Consider the following 11,364-nt stretch of genomic DNA (forward strand, 5'->3'; position numbering starts at 1 on the left):
AGAGGAAATGTTTTGAGAATGATGAGGGCAATGAATGTACAAATGGGCTTTACACAATTGATGTGTGTATGGATTGTGATTATGATCCCCTAATAAAATGATTTTTAAAAAAAAGCTCCTCAAAAGCTACGGCCCAAGGCTTGGGCTCCCTGGCACCCACTGTCAACTGTGCTCAGGCTGGCTGCTATCTAGAAGCTCTAATCTTGTCAACTCTCAATGGAAATGGCAGAGCCAGACCATTTTGCACAGCAACTAAGGTGGAGAAGTATATGCTTTATGCAGTTCACATATAAAAATATAGTTGAGGGATGGCTTTGCATACAGGTATCCAGAAGACAGCAGGGGACATCCACTCCTCTGAGCCAGAGGGCACCCACCCCACAGGGGGACTGGCTGTCACTGAGGGCCGCCTATGGGACTGCCAAGAGTTCCCTATGCCCGAGCCCTCAGTGTCATCACTGGCAGCCACATGGAATGAAGGGGGCATGGCAGCAGACCAGACTTCCTGATGAGAAAACATCCAACTAGAAAGAAGGTGAGCTTTCTCACCTCCTCAATAAAAGCCGTGTCGTGAATCGAGTAGAACACCCACTCTCACATAATTAGTATCCCCACTGCCCCAATCTACAATGTGAATTAGTCATTTACAACCTTTGAAATAGTTATTGCTTAAGCAAGTCAATCAGGGAGTAGGCTCTGGGTCTGGACAGACATGCTCTGAGTGAGGCTCCACAGCAAAGGGCCTTTCATTTCCCTAGCAGCCCACACCCTACATAAATACTTCACCATCAAGAGGGGAGGCCAGCCAACGGCAGCAAACGCACAACCCTACTCTGATGCATGAAAACTTGATTTCTTACTCAAACAAACCCCTTTTTAACTTTCCTTTTAAAAATTAAGGCAATGAAATGGCTACGGTTCCTAAGTTCTCTTCATGGGCCAAAAATACACACATCACCACCTAAAGTTTAGGCATCGGAGCACGACAGAGACCTAGATTATCCAAAACCTGCCATCCCGTGTTGATTAAGTGTGAGCGAGTGCGTGTGCATGCGTGTGTGAGAGAACATGCACGTGGGAGAAAACATGTATGTATGCGAAAAAGATGCCCACAAACAGCTGGTGCTATTTCCCCCATTCTGTCAATCACAAACGTAATCATCAAAGAGGGGGGGGGAAAGCTTGAAAGCAAAAAAACAAAACAAAAAAATCTCCTCAGTTTTCCATATCTTTTGCCTGATTTTCAAAGCTCCTCAGCTGGTGGGTGGGGAGCTTATTACATGAAGATTCCAAATGCCAATAACCAGAAATTCTGACCACAGATCTTAGGCGTGGGCCCCCAAATTTGCCTTCCCTACCAGCTTCTCCGGGTATAACAGTGACCCAAGGGAGCATTCTGGGAAACACTGGCCTAGCAGGTACTCATGTGACAATAACAATTCCTAAACTTTGGCTAGCCACTTTTGTTTGAAAAAAGGGGGAAAGGCACTGGATACGTATTTTGTGGTGCCCATATCTGTTTGCACATGTATGGAATTTCGTTTTGAACGTTTTAAATCACTGCTAAAAATCTACAATACCTATATGACAGAGTGTGGCTGACAGTTACAGCAGAAGCAGACTCAAAGTTGCCCTCTCCTGCTTCACAGAGCAAACGGGCAGGCTCTCCAGATCCAAACAACGAGGAACAGGTACGAGACTCAAGTCAACTGTCGGCATTGCAGTGCACTTGCAGAAAGGATCTAATTTAAGCGTTACGTTTTGTTGTTTATTTTACACAAAGGAGGCCACCAACATTTGCCATAAATTCTTCTAAACTCTTGAGGAAGGCCATCTTCTGCTTCCGATCCAGCGTGGGAGGAGTGCTGCTGGCGGTCAGCTTGTTGAAGGCGTCTGCTAACCGCTGGTAAATAACGGGGTCTTGCTGACTTGATAGCAAGGTTTCCACCAATTCAGAATATTCGGCCTGTGGAAGAGAGAATGTGTACATGAAAGCCCATCGTCCTTAGGAGAGCGCACAGGCTGGGTGGCTAGAGGGCGGAACTGGACAGCTCTTTGATAACGAACACTTCCGGGAAGCTCTCTGTTCTAGGCACTGTGCCCATGTCTCACATGAATGACCTCGGCGCCTAAGGACAGCCACGCTCTGGAGGAGGCACAGGGTATGTGCCTGGTCTACAGGTGGGGCTCTGAGACACAGTGTGATGGCAACACAGTGAGACAGTGTCACATAGTCAAGATACACCCTCCCCCCACCCCCCGTACGCCAGCAGCCCAGCCCTCGGGCTCCGAGCCCATATGATTAACGACTGTGTGGTGCCGCCTCTTTAGTGTGTTTAAAGCACATCATTAATTTACTTGGCAATTTACACAAAGGCAAGCTCTGCTATGTGACTGTCCCTTCTTTTCCAGGGCTTCATCGGCACAACTTGTCAACTCCGTCCTAAGGACCGCCACCCTTCACACCAAGGCTGGTGGGAGTGCTGGGCAGGTGTGTGTCGTCCTTTCTGAAGCAGGAGAGAGCACTCAGGAGGGTCACACACCTAGAGCTTGAGCTCAGCAGGAAGAGGCCATTCGGAAAAAACAAACAAGAGTTGCAGCACTGCAACCCCTTAGCCACATGCCTGGAGCCAAGGTGGCTACCCTAATCTCCATGTCCAAGGCTCAGTCTGATACAGACCAAGTGGGGGTCCACCTCTGGGGTAGCATCCTAGCTATTCACAAGTCCCCATTTTCTTTCCTAGGTATACAGTTGTGTTTGGAGTTTCTCTCTGGGGACACTACCTCCCAGGTAAGCACTGAGGAAACCAAATGACAGAGAGGGGTCACAGACCTGGAAGAGAAGCTACCACCTGGGGATGGTCTATCTTTATAGCAGAGAGCAAAGTCCTAATTCTCATAGCACCTTCAGCTTGGAGTACAGATGGGTAACAGACTGTAGGAAGGGACTCTTGAGTACTATGAGATGGTCCTCAAATCCCATTTCTGTCTTAAAATGGAAATGAAATCAAACCCGGCCTGCCAAGCAGTCGCAAGTGTTAACTGGTAGTTCCCAGACGGGTGCGAGAGATGGGAAACGGAGGGAGGGGGTGGGCCAACAGGAGGATTCTTTCTGATACTGGCCGGGCACCTGAGCCAAGATAATGTTTCTTCAAATCAGTGAGTGCTTCAGAGTTTCTTCAAAGGCTCCACAAAACAAAATGAAATGATACACTATTTCTGTCAACTCTCCCCCAGGCTTGGCTTACTCATCGTGTGTCCCTGACCAGCCAACTGAAAGACAACAGACCATGAAATATGTTCCCAGGAGCCAGGCGTGTCCACACTGGTGGCTTCCTTAGGGCAGTTCTTTCTGGGCAAGCTCTGGGGCAGTGGCCATCCAGGCACTTGGAAGGGAAGCTGGTGATGGTAGCAAAGGGAAAAGGTGGGTGCAGTAACTATTACAGGTGGCTTGTTGGGTCAACTTTTACAAAGTTAGAGCTAAGAAATGCGGCCCTCGCTTTGAAATAGCAGGTGGATTCAGAAAGTTCCTGGACAAACAGAAGTTAAAGGAAATGGAGTTTTCCTTGAAATTTTTGAACCCTGCCCTGCAGAGTGGAAGGCCAGAACCACAGAGAGTATACACCCTGCAGGCATAGGGAGCCGCAGGTCTGAACAACTTCCCTGCAGTGCTGGCCCCCCCAGTTTGGGGCAGGGGCCTGCTCCCCGATACCTGATGTAAGCACACTAGTGTGTAGAACGCTTCCCCGGCAGCTGTTGTCATCTCGGTGCTGTGCTTCTGCAAAACCAGCATATCAAACACCAGCTGAAATGACAACACGGATTTCTTATGAGAACTCACTGATGGTGGGATAGGCACCACCACCCCGGCCCGCCACACTCAGAAAAAGCTGGGGGGGGAGGGGGGCGCGACGCTTATCTTGATTTACTTCTTCAGACTGATTTCACGAGAGGAAGCTCTGAAAAACCCATGGAGAACTTCCAATTATCAAGCATCCGATTACGCTGGCCAATCAAAGATCCCAAATCTCTCCCAAGACAAACAGCAAACAGAGAGCAAGCACGCCGCCCTCAGTGCCGCTCCTTGCTGGAGGACAAGCTGGTGCACCATTCGGATGTATCTAGCAGGTGATCTTGCTGCCTGTCGCCTAAATCGCTTACCTTGAGAAAGTGCCGTGTTGCCAGAAAAAGCGGTGAATCTGTTTCTTGTGCTTTCGCACACTGTTCTGCTAACGGCGTCAAGGCCTCCAGGCAGAGCTGGCAAACCTCCGAACTCATCCTGAGCATGCGGGTCAAGGAACAAACCGCATGGGAGTGACTTGGTTTACAAGAGATCAAGAAATCAGAGCTCTTATCAATAGCTAGAAATGGAGACCGAGATACACATGTCAACCTGTTAGTGTCAAGCACATCTCAAATGTTTCTGCCACGTGGCTTGGGTCCAGGACTGCCGACTTCCAGTCTGCTTCTGCTCAGGACACAGACAAGGCGTGAAGCGCTGGAGAGGGCCATGATGGAGGTGGCACATGCTGCCAAACGCAGTTCAAGGCAGACTGTCACAAATGCACCCAGGACGACAAAGCACGAGGAACACAGAATTAGACAACTACGGAGGCAACATCTTTTGGAATAAAATGGAACCACAAAACAAGAAGCGAACACAAATTTTAGACACTTCTCTGTAAGTAAGGTCTTTCCCCCAGGTAACAAGTGACGCTCATGTAAAGGATACGATGTCATTCCTAGTTCGAGGGAGTACATGAGGCTTTTAAAGAGATCTTCAGGAAGCTGTGGAATTTTTTCAGGAAATATCTCACAGATGAATGTAATTAATTTGTAGTACTGATTACACAGGGTTGGAAACTGAAACAGAAATAATAAACATTTAGACAATATTGTTCGAGTTGCATTTTCAGGAAATGCAATTAAAGAAATAAGCATCTAAGTACAATGATTTTAAAAATATGTGCATGAACCCAAGCAGGAAAGCCTGATCCAATGGAAAGGTTAAGTTGAAGGGCAGTAGGAAGCATTTTAAGTAACTTTTTACGAAGAAGGGAACAATATGCAAAAGGGGCCATTCTTGTCTGGACAGCAAGAGAAGCTAGTCCATTCCGGACCTTCTGTGCTTGCATGGGAAGCGTAAACGAGGCAGGCAGCTCGGAAATGGCTAAACAGCCTGGTAGTAAAAAGCTATGTAAACCTGTTTATTCCATTCGTGCTTATTAGACTAAAACAAGAAAGCGATACACATGGTGAAGGCTACACTCAGAAAGGAGCGGTCAGTCCTTCCCACTTCCAAAGTGACTTTCTAGTCGGATCATCCCGGAGAGGTGAGGCGAAGAGCAAATAATCTACCACTGAACTGCCTTGAAGAGACTATTCCTGGGACTATTCCATGGTAATCTGATGGAAAACAAACCAGCCATCAAGCAAGCCAACAGGACCTAAGAGCAAACCCACCCCACTGGCTCAGTCCGTCCTTCCCGGAGTCAGGAACACTTTTTGAAGAACGAGCACAGCCATCTCCGGCTGGCCTGGAAACCCATCCATGCTCTCATGCTTAGACTCTCCTTCCAAGTGCTCCTCTAGCTCTCTTCCTCCACGTCACCCACGTGGGCACAGAAGTAAGAAAGGAAAAGGGGGGTGGGGCAATGTCACATATACACCCCTCGCCACTGCCTGGTGGGGACTGGGCAAACCAAAGCACAGTGAAGCGAGGATGCGCAAGCACTGAGAAGCTGCACAAGTCTTCTGACAATCCCATCTACATGGGCTGACCTGGAAGGTGCCTCCCTTTGCCCAGTCTCTCAAACTGAGAACAATGCTCCAGGAGAGAAGAGCGGAGAGATGACATTACTCACGGAATCACGACCAAGGGCGGCCAACCAGCTAACGCTAGAGCCCACTTAGTTAAGAGACCAGCTTTCCAGTAGCAGCCCAACCCCGTCCTTCACTGAAGTGCAGGCGAGCACAGATGTCAGGGTCAGAAACTGAGGACTGGGGATGGGCGGGGGGGATCTGTTGCACACATGTGCATTGCAGTAAAAGGAGCTCAACATTTTTGTTTCCATGTGTGCTTGACAAAACAAAAACCCGAATCCACTGCTGTCAAGTCAATTCAGACTCCTACCCACCCTACAGGGCAGAGTCCGACCACTGCAGTGTTCCCCCGCCCCCCCCCCTGCCGCCAGTGGCTGGTAAGTTTGACCCTTTGGTTAGCAATCGAGTGCTTAACCACTGTGCCACCAGTTTCCTTCATTCAAGAGACACAACTAAATCAACAAGTGGTGTAGTCGAGTCTAAAATAGAACGATGTGACACCGGCACATACTAGTTTTATTATCTACCTTTACTTCTTTTGAATTACCTTCAGAAGATCTTGAGACATCAAGGGCAGAATCAGGTTGACTCCATACAGAACAACGTCTGCTGCGGATACAGATCTGTTGGCTGCTTGCCCTGGTTCATGTCCTCTAAATACCTCATCTAGGAAAGTAAAAGGAACACACTCCAGTCACTGTAACTTCAATAAATGCCCAAAGTCACTATCATCTACTCTTATATTCAAGGATCTACTCTTAAATTCAAGCCTTAGCGTGAAGATAAATCCATTAGCTGGTAATAAAGAATCCATCCAATAGTCCTTGCTGTCCTGAGTTCTGATACAGAATGAATTTGCTTAAAGCCAAGAGGCAGGCTTCTCAGATTATCGCACCTGTCGCGGTGGTTAGGTGCCATCGAGTCGTTTCCGACTCGGCAACCCCGGAAAGCAGCACTGCCCAGGCCAGCACTATCCTCACTAGCCTATGCCTGAGCCCGCTGCTGCAGCCATTGTGTCCATCATCTTGTGGTGGGTCTTTCCTTTGTTTCGCTGCCCCGCTACTTTACCAGGCTGGTAAAGAGACCAGACTGGTCTCTCCCGACATGTTTAAAGCATGTAAGATAAGCCTCGCCAGCCTGATCAGAGGCACTTGCTATACTTCTTGCAGGCCAAAAGCGGCTGTTCTTTTGGCCGTCCATGGTACTTTCAGTATTCTTCTCCAGCACCACAATGCAAATGCACCGATTCTTCTCAGTCTTCCTTATTCACCGTCTGACTTTCACACACATGAGCCGAATGAAAATACCATGGCTTGGGTCAAATGCACCTTAGTCCTCAAAGTAATAACCTCCTAGCTTTGCAGCACTCTAAAGAAGTTTTGTGTAAATTTACCCTAGAGCGCCTAGTTAATTGCAGAGGACAATAGACCGTCTAGATTGTGAGTCTGATAGTGCCTATCACAGGAGAGATACTAGCTCCATGAACAAGGAAAATTAACAAATTACACACACACACACACACACACACACAGAGAGAGAGAGAGAGAAATGCTTATACAGCATATGAAATGAAACTGACTCATTTCTTTCTTACAAACTAAGCTCTACCTGACTTTAGGAAGCACAGCAGTAAAGTAAAAGGGAAGGAAAACAATAAACGACAGCAAGTCAAAAAGCACTGCTCCAGGAGCATGGGAGCCATCCTGACATTGGCATCAAAATGTGACACTGTGGTTTCTTGACGTTGCTTCCACCTCTAACCCTTCCACTGAGAATTCTGCTTTTTGATGGCTACCACATGAACACGGCACTATTGCTATCATCAAAGACTCTAAATCATGTTCACTGAGTTTGGGGGCGGGGGGGAGCCTTAAGAGAGATCAGGGGTGTTGAGGGGTGAATGAGTCAGGGTTTTTCAGTGAAATGCTCCTTGGACAGCCCTGGCTCACCTTGAAGAATGAGCAGATGTATGGTCGGGATGGGGAAAATTCTCGACCTACTTACTTCTCTTGACCTTTTCCCCACCAATGTAATTCTCGATTTTTTAATGAAAATTTCTTCATAATAAGTTCCTGAAGTGTCCTGTGTTCCTTGGAGAAAATACCAAAATTGTTCCACTAAAAAAAAACCAAAAATCATAATCTTCTGAGCTTTCTTCTCTACCTTGAATTTAACTAGTCTAGAAGATTCCCTGCAGAAGCCACTGTTTCGCTTGGACCTTTTGCTTTTTGGATCGTCTTGATAAAGCCAGGACTCCTGCCATACTCATTAGCTTCAGTCCTGTCGGATTAGCTCATCTTCACTTGAGGTTTTGGGCACCCACTGAGCCACATGCTTGTTGAGGTCAAGCCTCTAGCTTCCAAAGGAAAATGCTGAACCACGTGCGATTCTCCACTTCAGTCGATATCACACCAAGGTCGCGTCTCTGGTCTTCTTCCACCAGCGCCTGGTCTTCAGCCGGTTTCTCCCTGTGTCAAGGTTGATGGGTATCTTTCTCTTGGCTATTTTCTAAGAACTTCGGTCTTTCCTTGAAATGCCTGGTCCATCTACAAGCTGTTGTTTCACGTGGGGCAGCACTCCTATCAACTTCTTGCAAAGCTTCAATGATGTGAGAAAGATGTACACTTTGAGTTTTTTTAAAATTTGGTTACTAAGCTTGACCTCAAAACCGTTTTCTTCATCAGGGTGCAAACATTATCTTGCTGTTATTTGTTGTTGAAGGCGTGGCAGTGAGACTAAAACAAGTGTAATACCGAGAGAACGTGCCTGCAGCTATTCACTGATGGCAGACATGTTTAAACCTGTTTTGTTCAGAATAAACCTAGGGATGTAGGAACTTGAACCCTAGTAGCAGTACCTTTTGGCCTACCTTTTGTGTACATGTTAACAAGGTTTTAATTAGGTTCTTGCCTGTAATAACAGCTATCTTTCAACTGATGGTAGCCAGGCACTGTGCTAGGTACCAAAGATACTTTAGGACTGATCATTAAATTAGGGCGAACGACGTTTATTGCAATACCCATTTTACCACCCAGGTAAAGAGCAGGTTGGGTTAAGTGATTTCCCTAAGGCCATGTTGTTGAAGGCTACCGGGTGAGGCCCAGCTGCAGTCCATGAAGTGCTCAGGTCGACGAGGACACGGACGAGTGGCTACTCAACAAAGCATCCCTGAGGAGAGTGTGGCATGTGGTGGGATCTGAACCCCAGTCCTGTGACCTAGCAGCAAGAGATCTGTGGGGAAGCCACATAAGCACTCTGAATCACTTTCTTCATCTAGAAAACTGAGTATCTAGCAATGGTATCCACTTTCTGTCACAAGATAGGCATGAACAGAGTCTGGTAATGGCTCAACCCATGGAAGATATTACAACTATCATTCTCAAGGGGGAAGAGCCAAGACAGAGGATGGGTTGCTGGTTCCCAACCTCACTCCAACCAGATACTGAAGGCCACCTGTTTTGGACATCGAATCTTCCCGTGGGCTTTCACTAAGAGACAGCCCTTTGCTTGGATAAGACATTTTTAAAAAAGCAATACCAGCCTCCTGTGTCTTACCTGTGTCACTGAAATCTATGAACTCCTTGGACAGAAGATTCGTGAGGAGCTCCATAATGAGAAGCAAGTCTTGGTATTGGTCTTCCTCTGCTGTCACGTCTACTCTTTGCCGCCCTGAGTGATTCTTAGCGTACACTTGCAACAAGGTAAGGCAGGCTTCATATAAGTTCATGGCTTTGGACTGTAAAGGAATATTCATAAATTATACAAGGTAGAACCTCGATCGGAAATGCACATATTCATGATGTTTCAAAATACAACTGAGACAAATTTACTCTGGATTCCAACAGGGGGTCTGACACTTCTCTGAATCCCTACTAACATATTAACCATAAGGAAAAGGCATATGCTTAGGTTATCTAGTTATGTTTCAGGTATTAGTCATTTTCTAACAATAACACTGGAACTCAATTTCTGTTCACTTGATGACGAGCAAACACTGAGGACAGAGCCACTTTACTTCTGCCATTCGTCTGTGTGTCAGAGCTGGTCAGTAGCCACAAGGGGTCTGAAAGCCCAGGCGAGGCTCCCACTCGTCTGCACACACGCAAATGCATTGAAACAGATTTCCAAAAGCAATTTAATGAGACAAAGAAAACCATCTCTTCTTATTAAAGGTATCAGACTTTGTGATTGGACATCCACCTAATTTTTGAAATAAAGATAGAAACTGTCATTTAAAATACTAAAGTCCAAATCAGCTTTCTACCAAGATGGGTCTGTTGCAGCAACTATTTCTCACTTGAGTTTGACAGATTAGCAGATCAGTGAGATCACTGGTTTTTAGCACTTTTTTTAAGATTGGGGTTTTTTTTTTAACTCATTCTGTATGCTTTCCTCTGAGTTGTGAGTTCTTGTTGAAAGTCTTTTCTGAAAGTCTTTTTGAGACAGAAAGATATTTTTAGAAGATAATATTCATTACATTTAAAAAGAAGTGTAGTGAATCTTATCATGTGATGTTGGGTTTGAAAACTATTTAGTCCTCATGGTATTAAATTAGAAAGTGCTTACCTCCCCGAGATAGCATATCTGTTTATGTGCGACTTCGACAAAAACTTCTATAATGAGGTTTACAGTCTCAGGGGTATTTTTGTACACTTCCATCAGCCCAATGCAGTTGGTAAGGAAGTCCATGAGGAAGTTAAAGAGGATGCCCACGTTGTCGATCTGGGTGGCTTCAGCAATGCCACAGAGCGCCTCCAGCGTGGCAGTGATCTCTTGCTTGACTTCCTCCTGCTGACACATCTGCTGGAAGTTCTCTTGATTGATCACGCGTAGGAAACGCTGCTGCAGTGGCTGAAGGACCTATAAAAAAGCAGCGCCGAAGTCCTGAAAGTTCAAGTCACATGGCTTCTTTTGGCGGTTTGGATAAACACTCACTTTTCAAACAGGCAACATGTTGGTGGTGGCTCTTGCAGAGGCAACAGAGCAACAGGAACCGGTGTCTACAGTGGCTGCTTTGCGGGTGCTCCCAACGCAAGGCCCTGAGCTTGACTCCTGAGTGCGCCCACACCACACTGCCACAACCCATCACGCAGCCAGAGGCTGGAGAACTAAGCCACCACAGCGAAAGGCTGCGTGCTTGCTCTACATAGGGCCGGGGAGCAAATACTTTTAGGCTTGCAGGCCACACAGATTCTGTCCCAACTACTCCGCTCTGCCACGGTCACAGGGAAGCAGGCCTTCACAGCATGCAGATTGAGTTTCCCGGTATTTCAGTAAAACCTGACTTAAAACAAGCAGACTGAAGACAGATTTGGCCCAGGGATCGTCATTTGCCAATCTCTGCTGCCATGGTCAAGTCCAACACTAAGTTCTCCTCTGCTCTATTTTTCCGTTCCCAACTCCTGCTGCCAAGAACATACATTCAGATGATCAGCCTGTGTGGGGCCTAAAGGGGAGTCCTCACACCCAGTATGAAGGGGTCTTAGTTCTGAGGAGAGCTATCCATTTGGTAATACACTTTCTTTAACTAGAAACAGCTTG

At 46.7% G+C, this 11,364-nt stretch overlaps 1 protein-coding gene across 1 annotated transcript in view; it reads right to left on the bottom strand.

Annotated features, from left to right (window-relative positions):
* Positions 1 to 1,746: 1,746 nt before the first annotated feature.
* XPO4 (exportin 4) overlaps positions 1,747 to 11,364 on the bottom strand; it is a gene marked incomplete at its 5' end in the record, with an annotated part of 69,691 nt that continues 60,073 nt past the window's right edge. Inside the window, 8 exons of the mRNA XM_013007774.3 lie at positions 1,747 to 1,966; positions 3,713 to 3,805; positions 4,162 to 4,279; positions 4,733 to 4,863; positions 6,371 to 6,489; positions 9,379 to 9,559; positions 10,390 to 10,683; positions 10,768 to 10,789. Of these exons, the coding sequence (XP_012863228.2) occupies positions 1,769 to 1,966; positions 3,713 to 3,805; positions 4,162 to 4,279; positions 4,733 to 4,863; positions 6,371 to 6,489; positions 9,379 to 9,559; positions 10,390 to 10,683; positions 10,768 to 10,789 (1,156 nt within the window). The remainder of the gene's footprint in view (positions 1,967 to 3,712; positions 3,806 to 4,161; positions 4,280 to 4,732; positions 4,864 to 6,370; positions 6,490 to 9,378; positions 9,560 to 10,389; positions 10,684 to 10,767; positions 10,790 to 11,364) is intronic.

Source organism: Echinops telfairi, unplaced genomic scaffold (genome assembly GCF_000313985.2).
Source record: "Echinops telfairi isolate 266 unplaced genomic scaffold, ASM31398v2 ScPeMD7_2565;HRSCAF=3150, whole genome shotgun sequence".
Classification (NCBI taxonomy): domain Eukaryota; kingdom Metazoa; phylum Chordata; class Mammalia; order Afrosoricida; family Tenrecidae; genus Echinops; species Echinops telfairi.